Here is a 20,827-nt window from a genome sequence, read left to right on the forward strand (position 1 = left end):
TTATAATAACATAAAAAATTTAAATCCATAATTTGATTTTCAAAGATTTATTATAAAAACTGATTATTTTTTCCGCAAAATGCAATAAATCCATGAAAAGTTTTTGAATGCTATAAATCTATTGAATCAGTATATAAATGTGCATTCATCTTTGCCATGTTATATTCATTTAGTTGAGTAGTGGTATACACGGATTAAAAAAATAAACATTTAATGGCATTAATCAAAACAAATATTTTGTCATATTAAGAACACTGTCATTGCTGCTGTCATCTTTGGGATGTCGTCGCTGAACTTTTTTGACAGCGATCAGCTGTAAAATGTTTTGGTCCTGCTCGATTTTCATTGACTTTGAGTAAAATAATGGAAAGTTTTGGATAAGGGGTGAATGTGTTAGCATGACAGAAGCATGATGCCATGTGAGAACGCCCGAGTGCCTCTCGTGTAATTATTCTATTTTAATGGCTTACGTTTCTTCCCCGCCACTGAAAACCACCGCAGGTTTATCAATGCCATCCAAACTATTTTGTTTTCGTTTTTTGTTGATCACGAAGTACAAAGTAGATGAGAAAAAACTAGAATTTCGTGTGTATTTAAAGCGCCGCCATTATTGTTTACAATGCATGGAATGGTGCGATGTGATTGGTTTAGCAATTTATATTAGATGACAGAATAACAGGCGTATATTGGATTTTGCGTAAATTGAAGAATTTACTTTTTTTGATATTTTTTGGCCAGTTTTTGCTTTCATTTAGCTCTTTCACCGCCAGCATTTTATAAAAAAGTTGCCACCCAGCGCCAGCGTTTTTCATGATTTTCACCAAAGTTTAATGCCTTCCAGAAAATGTTCTTCTTCAAATATATAAACATACAATATACCAAATGAAAGAACAGACCCTCTGCTTTCAAAAAAAAAACTGTTTCATCCTACCTTCAGCAGTTCTTTTATAATCAGCTTTTGAATATGAGTAGGTTTCTGCAAAAACACCACATTTTGAGCAAAAAGCAGCGATAATTCAATTTTTGTGACAGACTTTTCATAGAGATCCCATTCAGAGCGATCTTTAAAACAGACACGGACATGCAGCAGCTTTCTGCTTCCGGGTTTAAAAAGTTGTGGATAATAGCGGTATTGCAGAAAGACGGAAATACTCGTCATTGGCGGGGAAGCGTTTTCTCTTGATTGATGAGATATCTCGTCAATGGCGGGGAAAGAGTGAACAGTGAGTTTTAGGAGAGGACAGGAAAGTACAGGGATGAGAGAGGGGTATGTGATCGGCAAATGACCACAAGCCGGGAATCGAACTCGGCTCACCGAAAGGGCAGAGAGCTCCCCACTTCACCATCGGCTCCAACAAGAATTTACTTTTTAAAACTGACCTGATACAATACTGATTTTGGTGGTAACTAATTGCTAATTAACTCTTCAAATACAAAAATGTTTTGAAACCCACGACAATGAACTTGTTTCAGGGGATGAAATTTAATTTATATGTAAACTCCATGGACAAATGGTAAGTGAACCGAAACATTTCCCAGACCGGTGCATCACTTTTTGCATTTCCCTAGAAACACGTCCATTGTTGTTTTTTTAATCCATTTTCTCACACTGTAAAACTGTAAAATATCCTTAAAAACTTAAGTTTTTAAGTAAAAAAAGTAAAAAAAATCTACTTAAAATTGCAATTAATTTCAAATTTTTTGACCAGTTAGCTGTTGCTAGAAATTATAAAAAAAGTTAAAATAACTTTTATAATTCATAACAACTCCTTACTAAAACGTTTAAATGAATTGTAAATCCAACTTGTTTAATTAAACTTTCAAATTTAAGTACAAGGAAGTTTTTACCGTGCAGTAGAGAAAGTCTGTAAATTTTAACACTGGCATGAATTAATTTATATTTTTCTGGGGTCCTTAGAATTGACATTTTTGCTAATGACCATCAGTTACCTTAAACACCCCACCATACACACACAATACTGCACACATTTGGGAGCTTTGGGCATTTTGCCTTAGTGTACTCTGCAGGCACGTTTGTCAGTGTCTATATTTGTTTTTGTGTGTGTCCGGACTCTATTGAACCAGACATGACAGATGGTTATGTAACACAGTCATCTGTAAACCCCCAGTCTGTGTCTCTCCTCTCGCCCTCATTTCAGAGCCTCCCACCGCTTATCTCAAGGAAACATGAAAGACACATTTAATGCGTTCAGTTACATAGCAACATTAAACAGGCTGCAATATAAATTCAAACAATAAGCATTCATTTTTGACCCATGTTAGTCCTTACTGCTGGCCATCTGTCACCCTCTCTCGCCCTTTCACATTCACGGACGGACACAGACTCACATCCCTCTCTTCAACAACAGTGAGCATGCCTGACAGTGGTTACCATAGCAACAAGCATGGCAGCCGCTCTAGATTACTGGTTTAACTCTTTTGGGCTCTTTTTCAAACCCACCGAGTTGTTTTTAAGAGGCTGTTTACACCTGGTATTAAGATGAGTTTTGGTCGATTGGATCACAAAATGTTTCAATTTTATGGTACCTTTAATACCAGGTATAAACATCCCCTAAGACAGCATCCTAACTGAAATAGTGAGTAATGTGCGATCCGCGTATGCTTGTCTGTATCTGTTTAATGGCTTTCCACACAGGAAGTCGCCCCCTCACTGGTGTCATAATGACCGCTTTTCGTCCTCACTTCACATTCATTTTTCTGTCAGAAATAAGAGGCCGTTTCCTAATGAGACTGCTAGCAATGTGATTAGGGCCACTTTTCCTGGCTTCGCTGTCGTCCACATGACTCATGCACATCCTGAAGGACTTCACCTAAACACTGTCCTCCTGCTTGCGGAGACAAAGCAGAACCAGAATTTACACTTGTGAAATACTTTTCCTCCACTCGTTGTTTATGTTATTCACGTACAGGACTCCATGCAGAAGACAAGAGTGTTTCAGGCTTTATAAGGGAACGATTCACACCTTTATTTAATCCGTTGCTTATTATAAGGATTCTTTTGTTTTTCCAGAAAATCTTTTTCATGGAGTTATTTTAACAAACTCAATAGAAAGGAAGATTTGAAAATTTACATTTATTTGGAAATATTATTTTGAAAATACAGTTAATGGCATACAAATATAATACAAGGATAAAGTATTTAAACATTACGGGACAGGGTTTAGAATAATCCAGGACTAGGCTTAGGTTATTTTAGGACATTTAAGAAGTTTTTACAAAAAACTAAACTGGTGTGCATCTGAAGGGAACATTTGGTCATTTAAGAGACTCAGTTTAACCAAATTTCTCACTGTCTAAATTGTTCACCAAAGGCTGCAAAGTTGAGAGTTAAGGTAGGCCTTAACAAACCCACAACAAGTTACGTTGGTGCTGTTTAGTAGAAGCTCCATAGCGATGCTTTATAAACGTGTTCAAAACATTCCACAAACATCCCATAAACGTCTCGGCTGGCTCCGGCAGGTCTGCGGAGAGCCAGGAATGTTTATACAGAGGTAAAGATTAATACTGAACTCTCGCTTAGATAGGAACAGGAACATCGGGAAGCATTCGTAATTGCTCATGAGGATTTCCCATTACTCTTTCTTTTATTTACAGTATCGCCCTCGAACGATTGAGATGGAGTCTCAAGTTCCAATAATAAGTCATGTATTAACAGCCATCAGATACACAAACCCTGTAACTGCTTTATGTCATTGTACAGGTTGTGCACTATAACTTTCCATCTGATGTTCTGCTTTAGAACAACCGGAAAATATTTCACTTGTTTCCCAGCTTGTAAAAAAAAGAGAATACGTGTCCTTATAATTTTGTTTAAGCGTTTACAGTTTAAACTGTTTATCACAATAGACATACTCGGTTAAAAATCTATTATTTGATCTCTTAAGTGTGCAAATATTTTGGCATTCATTCTGGTGCTGAAACTTTCCCCATAGCGTTCTATTGTAACAGGCGACAAGTGAAAGCTTAACATCAAAACTGTATTATAAACTTGGCTGCTTATATTTTATTTATGAATAGTTGTAGCTTGCTCACACTACTAAACATCTGTAGGTCTCTGTGTCTTTTTCAACTGGCTTTTATAAAATGTCTTATCTACCTTTTCCTTGGAATAGGAGAACAAATAGCTAGCAGGTGGATGAATGGACAAGTTCTGATAAGAAACCAGCAACACACATGCAGTTTCAACAGGATATTTCAATACTGATATTATCATTTGGCAACTCAAAAACAAGGCAGACAAAACAGGAAGTAAATGGCCAGTGTGTGCTTTTATTGGCTAACGAGAAGCTGCATGTGGAACTTTTGTCACACGATCAGTAACAGTTCTTATAGTTCTCTTTTTAAATGAGTCCCCTTTGCTTTAAGTGAATATTAATATACACCAGTGTTCAAAAATTAAACTAAAACACTAAAACTAAAATGTTTCTCATTAACTAAAAAGCCCAGAATAGATGGAAATCTATTTAGACTTAGTACTATCTTAAAGTGGAAGTTTATCCAAAAATGTAAATTCTGTTATCATTTACTCACTTGTTAAAATGTCTTTGTTCTGAGTGTTTGTAACCATTTGATCAGAAGCACCACTAACTTTCATCGAAAGAAAAAATTATTGTATAAAAATGAATGGTGCTTCACATGAAAGTGTGTAATGATGACAGATTTTTCATTATTTGATGAAGCATCCCTTTAAAAGCATCTATGTTTTTGTAGGCTACTTCAATGATGTGACTACTTTTAAGGTGCTATAATACAGTTGTGGCCTGATGGTTAAAGAGTTGGGCTTGCAACCCAAAGGTCGCTGGTATAATTCTCACAGCCGGTGATTGAGGTACCATTAAGCAAGGCCCCCTTTGCCCAGTTGAGGAAGCGTTCAACATTTTGCCAAGAGTAAACCTAGTACACAAAGCTATGATTGAAAGTAGGAAAGGTAGCTTATCGTGATAACCAGATAATTGTATAGTAAATATGAGCTTTTTGAGCCATGTTCAGCAGCTCATCAGCACTTTTGTTAGTGCTCAGATGTAATCACAGTCCTCGGTAAGTTGCTTGTGTGTAGAGCCGCGTCATCAGGCTGTTGTGGGTTCACTCTTCAACTCATTTCCTGTGCTGCGCCATCAAAACCTCCAAAAGAAGCCTTATCTCCCCAGATAACAGCTCTGAACCTGGTGTCTGTCTGAAAGCATGTTACACGCTGCAGAACCATTGACTTCCATAGTAGGAAAAAATACAGTAGTGCTCCAAAACTTTAGTTACAAACATTTCTCAAAAATAATCATTTTCGTTCAGCAGAACAAAGAAATGTATAATATAATAAATGATGACAGAATTTTTATTTTTGGGTGAACACTCCACTTTAAAAAAAAATGCTCATTTTCCAGCTCGCCTAGGGTTAAACCTTTGATTTTTAGCTTTTTTGAATCTATTCAGCTGATCTCCATGTCTGGCGCTACCACTTTTGGCGTGGCTTGGCATGGTCCGTTGAATCTGATTGGACCGTTAGCATCGCGCTAAAAATAAGAGTTTAGATATTTTTCCTATTTAAAACTTGACTCTTCTGTAGTTACATCGTGTAGTAAGAAAATTAAAAGTTGCGATTTTCTGGCCCGATATGGCTAGGAACTATACTCTCATTCTGGCGTAATAATCAAGGACTTTGCTGCCGTACCATGGCTGCAGCAGGCACAATGATATTACGCAGCACCCGAAAATAGTCCCCTTGGTAACTTTCAATAGCAGGGGACTATTTTCAGGCACTGCATAATATCATTGCGGTTTTGGTACACAATGTAACTACAGAAGAGTCAAGTTTAAAATAGGAAAAATATCAAAACTCTTTGGTCATTTTTAGCACGATGCTAATGGTCTAATCAGATTTAACGGATTATGCTAAGCTATGCTAAAAGTGGTACCGCCAAACCTGGAGATCAGCTGAATGGATTCCAAAACTGTAAAAACTCTAGGGAAGTTGGAAAATGAGCATATTTTCAAAAAAAGTGAAATGTCCCTTTAACTCTTTCACCCCCAAGCGTTTTTTAAAAAAAGTTGCCAGCCAGCGCCAGCATTTTTCATGATTTTCACAAAGGTTTAATTCCTTCCAGAAAATGTTCTCCTTTAAATATATAAACAAACAATATATCAAATTAAAGAACAGACCCTCTGCTTAAAAAAAACCATTTCATCCTACCTTCATTAGTTCTCTTTTTATCACCTCTCAAATATGGGTAAGTTTCTTCAAAAACACCCAATTTTGAGCAAAAAGCTGAGATAATTAAATTTTTGTGAAGGACTTTTGATAGAGATCAGATGCAGAGCGATCTTTAAAACATACACAGAGTTCTTTCTCTTTCACATGAGGCGCTACTTCCGGGTTGTATAAGTTGCAGAAGCGCCACCTGGTGGATAATAGCACTGGCAGGGAAGCGTTTTCTCTTAATTGACGAGATATCTCGTCAAATGTTCGCAACCACTTTTAACTCTTTCGAAAGAGTTAAAAGTGGTTGCGTATGGTAAAAGTGAAGAGTCTGCTTGGGTTGTATTACTGTTTTGGTAGTTTTTTGTCCAATATTTTACATTTACATTGTAAAACATTTTTGCTGCATTACATTTCGAATAAAATCAAAACGATTGTACAATATAAACTTACTATTTAAAATTTTGCCCTCACTTTAACTTCAAATTAAGTTAATTCCCGTTGTCATGGGAATGTTAGGAAGTGAAGTAATTACGCAACGTGAACAACAATGAAAAGCTGCAAATGCGGCAAGTTCCCGCAATTCCATTGCATAAAATTGCATAAATATCCGGCATATTCCATCACATTTTTTAAGAAAACGTGCCGCAAGATCAAGGATTTTGCCCACAACAATAACAATAAAAATTTGTTTTTCTGGAAGGACTGGCAGTGCTCTACCAGTTGAGATACAAAAATAATGTACCTCCTGTTAGTTTTCGTATACATACATACATACTTATTAACAGCCAGGGTTCTAAATTAACACCCGCCAACCCGCCAAATGCGGATTAAAATTCATTTTGGCGGGTGTTAATTAAAACTTACCCGCCAGTTTGACCGGTGATGCATGAGGCATTGCATGAATGATACATATTGCTCTGTTCTCGGACATTTATCCCTCTGGCAGTACTTCCTACATTTCCCATGCACACTGTGCCGTAATGCTACATGAAGATGTTTCATACACCCACTGGCTGCGCGCAGTTTGAGTGAAACCAGCGCGAGAAACCATGGAAATGAGTGGAGCGCTTCCAACAAAACACAAGGAATGCGGAACGTGCCCCAGCGTCATTCTCAAGGTAAAATTTTAGCAGTTAACTAGTGTATTAATAGCGGCAAAACAAATCTATATTGAATGTAGTTATCCAACTTACGCTTGTAAAAGCGACGCAGCAGTCGCACTGACGCATACAAGCACAAATCCATGTCCGCGCGCATCTTTGCGTTCATGCACGCAAAACCGCATTCAAAAGTTGACGCCACGCTATTGACTAAGCAGCTTATGAAAACATGACGAAACTAAAGTAAGTTTCTAAATAATAATGAAAATCTTAGTTTGACTCGATCATTATTAGCTTCTGTATATGGACATCTGAAATGTTTTGTGCAAAGCATTAAAAGGGAAGCAGAAAGGAGACGATGAGTTTAAGGGAGGTAAGACAAATTACATCCTCAGTCAGGTCTCAAACATTAGAGGAAATACTGTTTGTGTTTGATCACCAAAATCTCGTCATGTTTTGTCAGGATTGTCACATGTACGCGAAAGAAAAAATGAAACGAACAACTTCGTGGTGGGAACTAATAATTTTAAGTTGAGGCAGAGGCAGTAAAGGACCATTAGAGTGCCCGAAGTCATCATAGAACCTAACGTTAATTAAAACTGCCAAGACAGGACGTATTGAAAGAGAGCCTTGTTGGGAGAAGCCTTACATTTATGTGTGTTTTCATGCCAACAATGTTAATAAAATTATCAAATGCATTCAGTGGCACTCATAATTTCTCTTATTTTCACTGGAAAAAATTTGGCTAGTGGAAATGCTGATTGGCTGGTAACTTTAGAAAGCTGGAGATCAAAAAAGTTAATTTAGAACCCTGTTAACAGCTATTGACACTTTTTTCAACTCTCATCGTACCCTGGACATGAAAGTACAGTATTTTCAAACAAAGCCTTGAACCCGGAGGTCAAATTGCAGGACTTCTATTGAATGGCTCCTACATTATGCAGAGTGAGTCAGGCCTTGTGTCCATTGTTCTCCAGTCAGAAAAGTAAATAGGGAAGTAAAGGCAAGCAGAGGGGAACTGATGACAGAAGACCTTTTGACAGTGAGAGCTCAGAGTTTTTTCACGAGGTTCACTGCGGCTATCATCTATTCTAAACAAATATCATCATCCTTTTCAGTGCGTATAATCATTGGGACTAAACCAGATATGATAAACTGAACGTTTAATATGCCGGCAAACTGCACTTGCTTAGTTTTACAGTACATTTTAGATACATTACAGTATCATTAAATAGTGTTTGCTTCACAGCTTAAATGACCCAGAGTAGCTGGTTACCCAGAGACAAGCACTGTCAAAAACGAATAGGTTGCCTTCATAGGCAGCTGCCTACTAAAGGCCCTTTCACACCAAACATAAATAATCGCAACAAATGTTCGGTGCAGTGAATCTCTTGAATCAAAACAAAAGGTCCCTATTGAGCGATTCACACCAGCCGCGATCATTTTTTGCGGACAAAGCAAGGTTTTTTATTGTATTTGATAAAATGTGCCATGCTGTTAGATTTGAGCAGTAGCCAAAAGTACCTAGAATTCTCAAATATATAACTATAAATGTGAAAAGTAAAGTCTAAAGTAATTTTTTGTGATTTACTGTTTTCTATATAAAATCATCCTAGATAATGTGAAGAACATTCTGTGATATATAAGCTTGGTATGGTATATACATATACATTGAAATCAATTATTAAAATCAAAGGTTTGTTATTTCCAGATAACAACCGCTCAAAACTAATAACACACGGTAACCCAGATGCTGCAAATCATTTTGACAGGTACAGTTTAATATCATACGTCTTTTAATAACATATATGACATTATATTTATAAATGATTAACCCACATAGTGTGTTTGTGACATTTGATATCTTGTCTTATCTTAAAACCGAAAGTAAATATATACACTCAAACGCGGAAAGTCTTAAAAAAATCGAATCAATATTTGATGTTCCTCACCTTACTTATAAGGTAAATAGCCATGTACTAAATGGGATAATGTACAGACAGACAGTTGTTATCACAAAATAAGCCCCTTCAGTGTGATACAAAACCCTGATCACACTGTCAGGACTTATTTTTGCGATATCAACATGCTGTCAATACACTGTCCATTATTTAAATCAAGACAAAGCAATGTAAGTTGACCTGTTTCAAGGCTGCATTCTAAGAATGTGGATAAAACTGGGTCAGTTTGATATTAAATGGTAATATGAATTGGCTTTCGAAAGCCCAACACTCTCTAGTGACGTTTTCCTGGAGAACATCACCAGCTGCCATAAACCAGCCCGGACCAGCATGGAAATTCCTTCCTTTATTAGTATCTGTGCAGTTCAGCCGGACTTATCTTTATCTCTCTTTATTTCTCTGCAGATGACAGGATATGTTCTCCTCCGTTTATGGTGCTGAACAGTGAGTGTGGGCCAGACACACTGGAGCAGATCGAGCAGCACGGTCTTACATTTCCCTTCAGTAAGTCCCGCCTCTTCCTCTCTGAAACAGGAAGTGATGTGTCACTCAGTCAGTTTTCTGTTATCTGTAACCACAACAGCAAACTGTGTAGTAAAACACTACATTGACATGCTCATCAGACTATAAAATAAATATTGTGCATTTAATTTTGAACATGCTGTTAACAGGATGTTAAGTAAGGAATAATTGATCACGGACCGTTGGATGTGCATTCATTCTCAAGAACTTGAAGTATCACAGTATAAACAAATTTCTGTTTTGTCAGAGTTTCAAGGACATTTTATTTGCTGGAGTAATAGATGAGCGTTCGAGAATGCCAATGTGATTTAGGGCTGGGCGATATTCTCAAAAAAATTATCTCAGTAATTTTAGGCTGAATGGCTAAATATGTTTGATATATTACGCTTTTTTATACCAGGGGTCTGTTGAATGCTGCATTCTGATTGGCTGAGAAATGTTCTATGGGTGTTGATTATTTTTCTGTAAACCGCACACCTATCTTTTCAAATGTCTTAAAAATAGGCACCAGAGCAATGTCTGTGGTAACCGTGGTATAAGAGGAATAATTGACTCCGGTCCTTTGAATTATTTGAAAATAATGCACACCTGCGGTGTAACGGCACTTCAAGTAAATTATTTTCTTATAATTCAATGGCCCGTCGTCAATTATTCCTTACATATTTTGACTATATACAGCGGGTGAAATAAGTATAGAACACGTCACTATTTTTCTCAGTAAGTACATTTCCAAAGGTGCTATTGACATGAAATTTTCACCAGATGTTGGTAACAACCCAAGTAATCCACACATACAAAGAAACCAAAACAAGTAATTTCAGAAATTAAATGATGCGTAATAATGTGAAATTACACAGGGAAAAAAGTATTGAACACGGAAGAAAGGGAGATGCAAAAAGCTGAAACGATCAGTAATTAAAAAGCAATTTTGTATGTATGGATTACTTGGGTGGTTACCCACATCTGGTGAAAATATCATGTCAATAGCACCTTTGGAAATATATTTACTGAGAAAAATGCTGAAGTGTTCAATACTTATTTCACCCACTGTATTTATATACACTTTATCTAAAACCAAAATAGCTTTTTTAAGCAGAAGTTCAAATCCTGAAATAAAAAATGAAAATGCACACACTAAGAGGAGCACACATTCACTCATTTGAGCATAGTCATTATATCTGATTGCCCCATTATAACAGTCACTTTACAGATACTGCTATCATAAAATTATACTTACAGGTTAAAAAATTCTACACATGGCTTGTATAATATCCAACAACTACTTTAGTCAGAATAATTTGCGCACTCTTTTATTGTTCCTCATCTGTTTGGCCCCTGTGTTTGCTTGTGTAAAGCCTGACATCTTCAGACAACAAAACGGAAATGAAGAGCTCAGATGCAAAAACCGCTTAAGGCCACCTCCGTCAAAAATTAGATGATAATATTGACCGAATGCTCTTGGCATGCTTATATGTTAATTAAAGGATTAGTCAATTTTCTTAAAAAAAATCCAGATAATTTAATCACCACCATGTCATCCAAAATGTTGATGTCTTTCTTTGTTCAGTTGAGAAGAAATTATGTTTTTTGAGGAAAACATTCCAGGATTTTTCTCATTTTAATGGACTTTAATGGACCTCAAAACTTAACAGTTTTAATGCTCGCCTTTCAGAAATACTGCTTTGTTATCAGAATCCGCTAAATGCCACATCGACTTTGTGCACTTATCCTCTAAGTGCATGAAAAATGAATTAGATAAACGATGACATGCAAAACGACAGTGGATCACATTTAAACTTGGACCTTAAATCAACCCGTATGTTGCAGTCCCATGGACCACTGTGCCACCTAATGTGTGCTTCTTTTGTCCTCTGGTGTTTTACAGATGTGCTCATAACAACCAAATACTGTATTGCCTCATGCTAGATCTTTAAAGGGACACTTTATTTTTACTGTTTTGGAATCCATTCAGCCGATCTTCGTGTATGGCGTTACCACTTTTAGCATAGCTTAGCATAATCTATTGAATCTGATTAGACCATTAGCATTGCGCTTAAAAATAACCAAAGAGTTTTGATATTTTTCCTATTTAAAACTTGACTCATCTGTAGTTACATCGTGTACTAAGACAGACGGAAAATTAAAAGTTGCGATTTTCTAGGCCGATATGGCTATGAGTACTCTTATTCTGGCGTAATAATCAAGGACTTTGCTGCCGTAACATGGCTGCAGGAGGCGCAATGATATAACGCACTGCCCGAAAATAGTCATCTGCTATTGAAAATTACCAAGGGGATTATTTTCAAGCACTGCGTAATCTCATTGCGCCTCTTGCAGCCATGTTACGGCAGCAAAGTCCTTGATTATTACGTCAGAATGAGAGTATAGTTATTTTTTGAGCATGATGCTAATGGTCTAATCAGATTCAATGGATTATGCTAAACTATGCTAAAAGTGGTACCACCAGACCCGGAGATCAGCTGAATGGATTCCAAAACGGTAAAAATCAAATGTTTACCTCTAGGGGAGCTCTATTTAAAAAAAAAGGAGTGTATATCAATAAATATATTGATATATTTTTACAAACTCGATATACATTCTAGCCCTAGTGTGTTTGCTGTAAAAAAATACAAAGGTTTTGGTCTTTTTGTGCTTTTTTTGCTATAAACCTGGAACTACTTCATAACCATGCATTATGAGTGAACCCCTGTCTGTCAAACAGTCAGCATTAAGCATTCATCACTGCCATAGTATAATGACTTATTCAAGTGTCATGTTATTAAATGGACATATTCACTACCTCTTTTCTGTGTTTTTTTTCTTTCAGTTTGCAAAACACGTGTTGCTCACGGAACGAACTCCCATGAGGTAAGGCTCATCTTTCTGTGACTACAGAGGACATGAAGTAATAAAACACACACATATGCATAGTTTTATAATTTCTTATCTGGAGGGTTTTCAGAGGATGTGTGCAGACTAGCAAACTACAGTTGTGTAAAAAAGTAGGAGTGTGAAAACGTAAGTTTTCCAGAAAATTCAAAATGTTATGTGAAATAGGACATGGAGAACTGTGTGAACATTGGTATCATCAAGGCAAGTTTTTCAAGTTTTTCATTCAAAAATAAATGACCTTGTTATAGTGCCACCTGGTGTTGGGTTTGGGAGCTTGTCTGTACAGTGGGTGAATCAGATGAATTAATTGATCTTATTTGGGGTTATCATTATAATATAGATCAGGGATTTTTTTGTCAGCCGAACCCCCTTAACCTAAAATATTTACTTGAAGTACCCCCTGACATTTTAAATTAATATATCAGTGATTCAATAGCATTTTACATGGTTATTGTTATTTTTACCTGTTTTTTTTTGTCTTTATCTGTGAATTTTCTCTTATTGGTAACATATTTGTGACCCTGGATCACAAAACCATCCTGGGTATATTTGTAGCAAAAACCAAAATATATAGTATGGGTCACAATTCATGCCAAAAATCATTAGGATATTTAGTAAATATCAGGTTCCATGAAGATATTTTGTAAATTTCCTACCATAAATATATAAAATGCTTATTTTTGTGAGTGGATGAAGTTGCTACGGACTTCATTTGCACTATTTTAAAGGTGATTTTCTCAATGTTTTGATTTTTTTGCACCCTCAGATTACAGATTTGTCCTATACTAACAAAGCCTACGTCAAAAGAAAGCTTTTTATATAATTTTTTTTACATTTTAGGATTTAAAGTGCCAGTCAGGTGCAATTTCTAAGCTTCCTAATATTATTAAGGAGTCCCTAACAACAGGTTTAAATGCATGCAAGGTCAAAAAACACTGTCATTTCTCAGAGATCCCCAAACAATTTGTGTAAAGCCGTTCAAAAACTCAATCTGCCTAAACCCCACCTTTCGGTAGCCTACTCTGCTCTGATTGGTCAACTGACACAATCTTCTCACAGTCCAACTAAAGTGCAACATGTATTGACCTAGTGCTAACAGACTTACTGAGAAGACATTAGCGACATCAATACACATTATTCATCATTAATCCAAGCAATAAAAAAGACGACAGAAACTAACATTTTGCACTCATTTAAGCAAGTATGTAAGCTAACCCTGCAATTCGGTCCCCCCTGGCAATTCTGCCCCCGTAGGACCCCCGCGTGATTTCATTGGCTGAAAAAACTCCTCATGTGTAGTTTTCTTAGCGCCTTATTACAATTCCTACAAAATCACGTTATGATTTATGTAGTTTGTTAAAATTACAATTGATGTCTTTTAAAGGTGCAGTGTGTAATTTTTAGAAAGATCTCTTGACAGAAATGCAAAATGATATACACAACTATATTATCAGGCGTGTATAAAGACCTTTCATAATGAACCGTTATGTGTTTATTACCTTAGAACGAGAACTTTTTATCTACATACACAGAGGGTCCCCTTACACGGAAGTCGCCATTTTGTGCCACCATGTTTCTACAGAAGCCCTTAACGGACACATTTTTTACTAAGTTGTCTCCGACGATGATATGTTTGTCCGGTGTCGGCTACCGTATCTTCTCTATGTGTTTCAAAAGCGAGGGGTCAGCAGTGGACTAAGCCGTTGGTTGCAATTTGCAACCTCACCACTAGATGCCTCTAAAATTTACACACTGCACCTTTAAATTATATGTTTCATAAAGTAGTATATAAATGAGGCTATAGGTGGAATATTACACACTTTACAACAAAATCCTGTGGTAAATACTATAGAAAAATGAAAGTAATACCATAATAATATTACAGGAAATACTGCAAGAATATTACATAACAGAATCATGTGGAAATTTAAAAAAAGTAATACCACACAATCCCGCAAGAATACTGCAGGAATATTACATACTTTACAACAAATGTCAATAATTTACAAAAATAAAAGTATTGTTTTTGTAAAGCTGATGATGACACAAAAGTACTGACGTGTCTGCAACATGAATATTAGTTTATTATATTATTTTTTGTTAACTTTTATTTTAAAAATTAGTATGCTTCTATTTTGTACAACGTAATTAGCTTGCTAGACCGCTAACGCAGGCAAGATATCACAATGACAAATTTTTGACCAGGCATTAGTGCTAGGTACCAATCGGGGTCCTAGGGGGGCAGAATTGCCAGGGGAGACTCAATTGCTCATGACACCGGCCATCGCAAAAATGTAAACAGTAGTGCAACATGCGTTACCCGCTTGCAAACGTGACTCACTGACAGCATATTAAGAGTTTAAACACCAACACTAATACACATCATTCATCATCAGTCAAAAAGTTATAAAAATGACAACAGACACAAACATTTTTACACTCATTTAAACAAGTATGTAAGCTAACCGGGCCACAGCTAAACAGTAGTTTAACTGCAACATGCCTTAGCTGCTTGCTAGTTCAACTTTCTATTAAGACATTAATAGAAAGTTAGGTACTGAACCATCTTTCATTGCCAAACGTTTATTAAATCCCTTCTTTAAAAAGTCATTTTACCACAAATTCTTCACATCTTCATCCTTTGGTAGTAAAAATAACACAAACTTACAGCTGAAAACACTGTGTCTTCTGGACATGATGTTTATACATTTACTAGCTAAAGTGTCTGTGTGCAGTTTTCGTTTCTCCCGGGCAAGACTGTAAGCGGAGATTATTATGCAAAGTCTTCGTATCTATGTAAATAGAGGCAGGCAGAAAATTCAAACTATATGATTAATTATTTCAGCAATTCAGAGTCGACTCCCTACTTTAGAAGCCAATAACGTTATTAATCATTAAAAATGTTTAACTACTTTGCACATTATTTACATTTTAATTGTTTAATTGTTAATTTTTAATTTTAATCCCCTGCAATTCCCAGAAACCCAGTTTTGATATAGATATAAATTCCTAGTATTTTTCTGTCAGATAAATCTGTCAAAATACATTCTGCCTTTTCCATTAAGCATACATCCAATGCAGTTTTAGATTTTGGACAAGAAGAGGTATATTTCAAAAAGAAAAGGGCATTAGAGCTCATAGGATGGCGCCAACTGACATTAAGTTTTAGCCCTTGTGCTTGATATTAACAACAGGGCATTAAGATTTATCATTTCTCCTCTCTTTGACCCTGTGCAGATGGCTATAATTTTCAGTGCTGAGGACCTAAAGGATGTAAAGCCCCCTTGTGTTATTCAGAGTTTCATAAACCACAACGCTGTGCTCTATAAGGTGTTTGTGGTCGGGGAGTCGTACACTTTGGTGGAGAGACCATCGCTGAAAAACTTCCCCTCTGGACCATCCGGTAAGTGGGCTTAATCTCTCTCAAAGCAAAATGTCCATGAAAGTCTCTGTGTTTTTTTTTCAACCATGATGCTTGATTCTGATATGATTTACGTGCAGAGAAGATCTGCTGTTTAACCCAGATACCTGTGAATAACTGACTATAAAATTGTGCCGTCATCCAGTCAGCAGAAGTGCTTATTCAATGAGTCACGTCGTATTTTCTCCACAGGCCTCTGTAAAGACGTTTGCATATTATGCTAATTTCCGTGGAGTTCCATGTAAAACAGTTATGGTCAGAGGCTGTGCAACCTGTTAGTTTAATGCAAATTCAGGAGAACAGCTCTTTGCTGAAATAAGTAATACATGTATAATTATATGCAAGTTAAAAACAATGAGTGGCACGTTGTCGGAGAGTTACTATACAGGTTTAGCTGCTCATGATGGTCTGTTGAGGTGTAAAATAGGTGTGTGTGTGTGTGTGGGTGACTTTAAACATCTTTTGCTTTTTCTTTAAGCAACAATGTCCAATGGCATTTACCGTATCCATTAAAAGGGAAATTTAGTGAGCTAAATCTCTGAGGATTAATAGATGTACACCATAAATATTACTTTGTGACTCTGTGTCTGAATAAAGAAAGAAAGCTGAGTGGTAGATTGCTGTCTCACTTTAAATCAATCGTTTTTATTGCTATTTGAGTGGAGGTTATAAATCTCAGAGGCCTTCGGGCACAAGATTTTTGTTTTTCTTTTCCTCTCTCTCTCTCTCTCTTTCTCTCTCCCCCTCCCTCTCCCTGTTTGCCTGGCACTCCTAAAGCCCAGTAAATCTGCGCACCCAATCACGAGTCTCTGCTGCTGTCTAGTGGCTTTTTGCGCACTTACACTTTTACACTTCATCTCTTTTTTTATGTGAATTTGCTGAACCGAACATGTTTTTTGTGTGTCATACTAATTTGGGTTTTTATTTTGCACCTTTGCAGACAGAAAAGCAATTTTCTTCAATAGCCACAACGTGTCCAAGCCCGAGTCATCGTCTGACCTCACATCTGTAAGCATGCTATAATCTATAAAGTTTAGTCATCTATAACCAGGGTTCCCACGGGTCCTTGAAATCCTTAAAAGTTTGTGATTCTAAATCATTTAGCCAATTACTGTTTTTTTTCCAAGTTACCCCTTTTTATACTTGCTTCCTGGTTGACTATTTTCAACTACTTTCAACTCTTCTTGGTTTGATATCTGAATTGACCTGTGCCTTTTTTTAATTATTATAAAAAAAAAATTACTTAATTTTATAATTATTTTCTTCTTTTTTCCTCTTTTCATTTAATGTTAATTAGTGTCTTTCCTTTATTGTCATGTTATTTATTGTTATTATGTTAAAAGAGATCCAACTATTTCATTTTATAATATTTTTGAAATAAACTGGGATAATTTGTTGCGTCTCAATTAGTCTCGCGTAGCCAGACCTTCAATACTGAAGGTCTGGTGTTTTTCGCTGCTTTTTCTGGACAAAGCCCGCCCACGAGCTTTTTGACCGACATGTCAAACAACCAATCACAGTTTGTTTCATCTAGCGTCACGTTTCGGACTCCCCACAATAAGGAGCCGGCTGGCAACAAGTCAGTTATTGAAATAACCAGCCGCAACCGAGTAGCATCTAAATAAACAACATTACTCACCATAGAACAACGTTGTGCACTTCATCAACAGCCACACCAATGAAACGCTCCCGTTAAACATCTGTTTGAAGCATATCTCTCCACTTTTTAACACATACAAGCAATTCAGGAGAACCGAACTTTTTGACTCCACTCAAAAAGACTGCCTCAAGCAAAACTCTTGGACGTCTTTTAGAGAGTCTATGCTGCGAACTTTGCATATTTTTGATAATCCAATGTTTAGCTGATCATGATAACTGCTCATTATTATCCAAGTGAACACGACTGATTCTCTTCCTCAATGGAACGTCAGAGCTCTGTTTTCCAGGGACCGAAACTAATCACGACACTCGCGTCTCCTGGAAATCCGGGTTTTTTCAACCAATCAAAGACGACTTTACCATTCTCACAGGGTTTCCAGAAAAGTGTACGAAAAACATCAGACGTTCAGCCAACAGTTTGTGGGCGTGACGTCTGAGGCTGAGACTACGTCTCAATAAATGAATTGTTAAAAAAAAGTTTGTGATTCTGGGGGAAATAATTCAAGCCCCTGGACATTTTTAAAAAATAAACATAAATAGATACAGGTCATTGAAAGTGCTTGAATATATTTTGTGCAAGAATTTTTCTGGAAAAAAATCCATATTTTTCCCTCTGTAGTGGGACGTCATAAAAATTATTTTTAGCGCTTGTGCTATACTGTTAGTTTTGAATGCTTTTATCTTCTATATGCTTCTATTTTGTAGAATTCCATACCAAAATGCTTTTTGCATAGTTGTGTTTGACACATGAAAACGTAACAATGTAACCCTGCTCTTAAAGAAATAGTTTACTTTAAAATGAAAATTCTGTCATCATTTATTCATCCTCATGTTGTTCTTAACCTGTATGAATTTCTTTTTTCTGATGAACACAAAAGAAGATATTTTGAGAAATAACGGTAAACACACAGCAGATAGTGACCATAGACTTCCATAGTAGGAATACAAAAAATGTGATGGAATTTAATGGGTACCGTCAACTGTGTGCTTACCATCATTTATCAAAATATTTTCTTAGTCATTTATCACAATACTTCCAAAATAATTTTTTCCTACTATGGAAGTCAATGGTTACTTACTGCTGTGTGTTTACCATCATTTCTCAAAATATTTTCTTTTGTGTTCATCAGAAAAGAGAAATTCATTCAGATTTAGAACAATATTAGGTAAATGAGAAAAAAAATAATTTTAAAGTGAACTATCCCTTTAAAATGTGTCCCCACATTAATTTGAGGGTATTGGTAAGTCCTTGAAATATCCTTGAATTTGAAGTTAACCAAGGTGTGGGAATCCTGTATACCAGATACGTTTACAAATACATTGTTGAACATATTAATATTGAGTCTGAATTTATTGCTCTCGTGTTTCTGTTTTGTTAGAGAGACAACGTGGAAGGTGTATCTCAGCCACCTAATAATGATGTCATCAGGGAGCTGTGTAAATCCCTGCGGGAATCTCTGGGAGTTTCGCTTTTTGGCATTGATATTATCATTAACAACCAGACGGGCCAACACGCAGTCATTGACATCAATGCATTCCCTGGTGGGTATCTCTCCACATAAACATCCCACTAAATACAGTTTATACACCCGACACCTTTATTGGGTATATGTGGAATCCATGAAAATGTAAACGAGTCCCAGCCCCCACCAGCTCAGACTACAGGCCGAAGTATAGCCCATTTTTTTATGTGTACCAAACAAGCATGCCGCACAAGCCCTGAAAGTAAGGCCAAAATGTCTTGATTGCCCCCTAGAGACTGGTCCCAGTATAGGTCATAAACCCCGCCTCCCCCGTGTTATTCAATGGAACTTGAGACCAACTAAACAATTTAATTACACTTCAATTATCTTTTTTCCGAAGCTGGTTTCTGTCATTTACTATAGTTTTTATCACGCTGATGTAAATTCAAGTGTAAAATAAGTTTGTTTTTAGTTAGTTATGTTCTGCTATAAAAACGATGGTGTGACGTCATGATTGACAGCTGTGGTATGCGCATTCTGCGAGAGCGGGGCCTTCATCTTGCGGATTTACTTCCTGCTCACTACTGCGCAGGACTGGTCTCGAAATCGCTACTGCGTAGACTCAAGACCCAAGATGTCAGCGCTGTATCGGGACACTGGCGGCTTCACTTTTCACTTTTGCGTACCACAGTCTATGGTACGCAAGGGTACCTGTACAGTGCGCATGACACAATTTTTGTCATCAGAAAAGTGCACACGTACTCTATGTGCACCACCGAATTTTTGTGCCAGGTTCTTACTTTACTAAACTTAAAAAACACCTTATGAAACATTTTAAAGGGGTTGTATTATGCTTTTTCACTTTTTTAACTTTAGTGTGTAGTGATGTTTTTAAAAATAATTTTTTAACGAAATATTTTAATTTAAAATGTTATAACTAAAGAGGGTCGCGCACCGGCCATGCAGCTCAGCGTCACGCAGCACCGCTCTAAAAAAACTCAAACACATTGCTTTCTATGAGTATACGCACACCGGCGCCGACAGGAGGCGCCTGTCTGCACCGCCCAGCTACGACTCAGGAAGTTCTTAAATCCCTGTTGCGTCACAGAGCGCCACTCACATAGTTTAACATTAAATAACATTATATTTGTCCCAAATCATTAATGATTAACATTGGCTGCTAACGTATATTTTACATTTTGAAGTAGACGCTATCTGACGAAGCTCGCACTTTTTAATGTGCACTTCCGGTTTACGATACCTCCGAGTTGTCCTAGACGCGACGCTGAGATGCGCGGACGGTGTGCGACCCCCTTCAATGATTTATGGACTCAGTGCGTTTGTTCTTTGAGTATTATTTGTTAGGTCATATACATTTTGAGACTTACTGACCATAGACCTGTTTCAGAATTTCATTTTGGTGGACAAAAGTTTATCAGATATTAATAATATGTTAAAACACCTGAACAAAAGATATCTAAAAAAAACTTTTTTCCTTACTATTTGGCCATTTTAGTGATTTTTTTCCATTAAAATTTACATATACAGTACTGTGCAAAAAGTCTTAGGCCACCACTACCAGTCTTGTTTTTTTT

The 20,827-nt window shown here is 36.7% G+C and overlaps 1 protein-coding gene across 1 annotated transcript in view; it reads left to right on the top strand.

Annotated features, from left to right (window-relative positions):
- Positions 1 to 20,827, top strand: part of LOC129417476 (inositol-tetrakisphosphate 1-kinase) — a 67,786-nt gene that overhangs the window by 46,008 nt on the left and 951 nt on the right. Inside the window, exons 6-10 of the mRNA XM_055172176.2 lie at positions 9,681 to 9,779; positions 12,625 to 12,665; positions 15,927 to 16,092; positions 17,051 to 17,118; positions 19,149 to 19,311. Of these exons, the coding sequence (XP_055028151.1) occupies positions 9,681 to 9,779; positions 12,625 to 12,665; positions 15,927 to 16,092; positions 17,051 to 17,118; positions 19,149 to 19,311 (537 nt within the window). The remainder of the gene's footprint in view (positions 1 to 9,680; positions 9,780 to 12,624; positions 12,666 to 15,926; positions 16,093 to 17,050; positions 17,119 to 19,148; positions 19,312 to 20,827) is intronic.

The sequence above is a fragment of the Misgurnus anguillicaudatus genome, chromosome 7 (assembly GCF_027580225.2).
Source record: "Misgurnus anguillicaudatus chromosome 7, ASM2758022v2, whole genome shotgun sequence".
Lineage (NCBI taxonomy): Eukaryota > Metazoa > Chordata > Actinopteri > Cypriniformes > Cobitidae > Misgurnus > Misgurnus anguillicaudatus.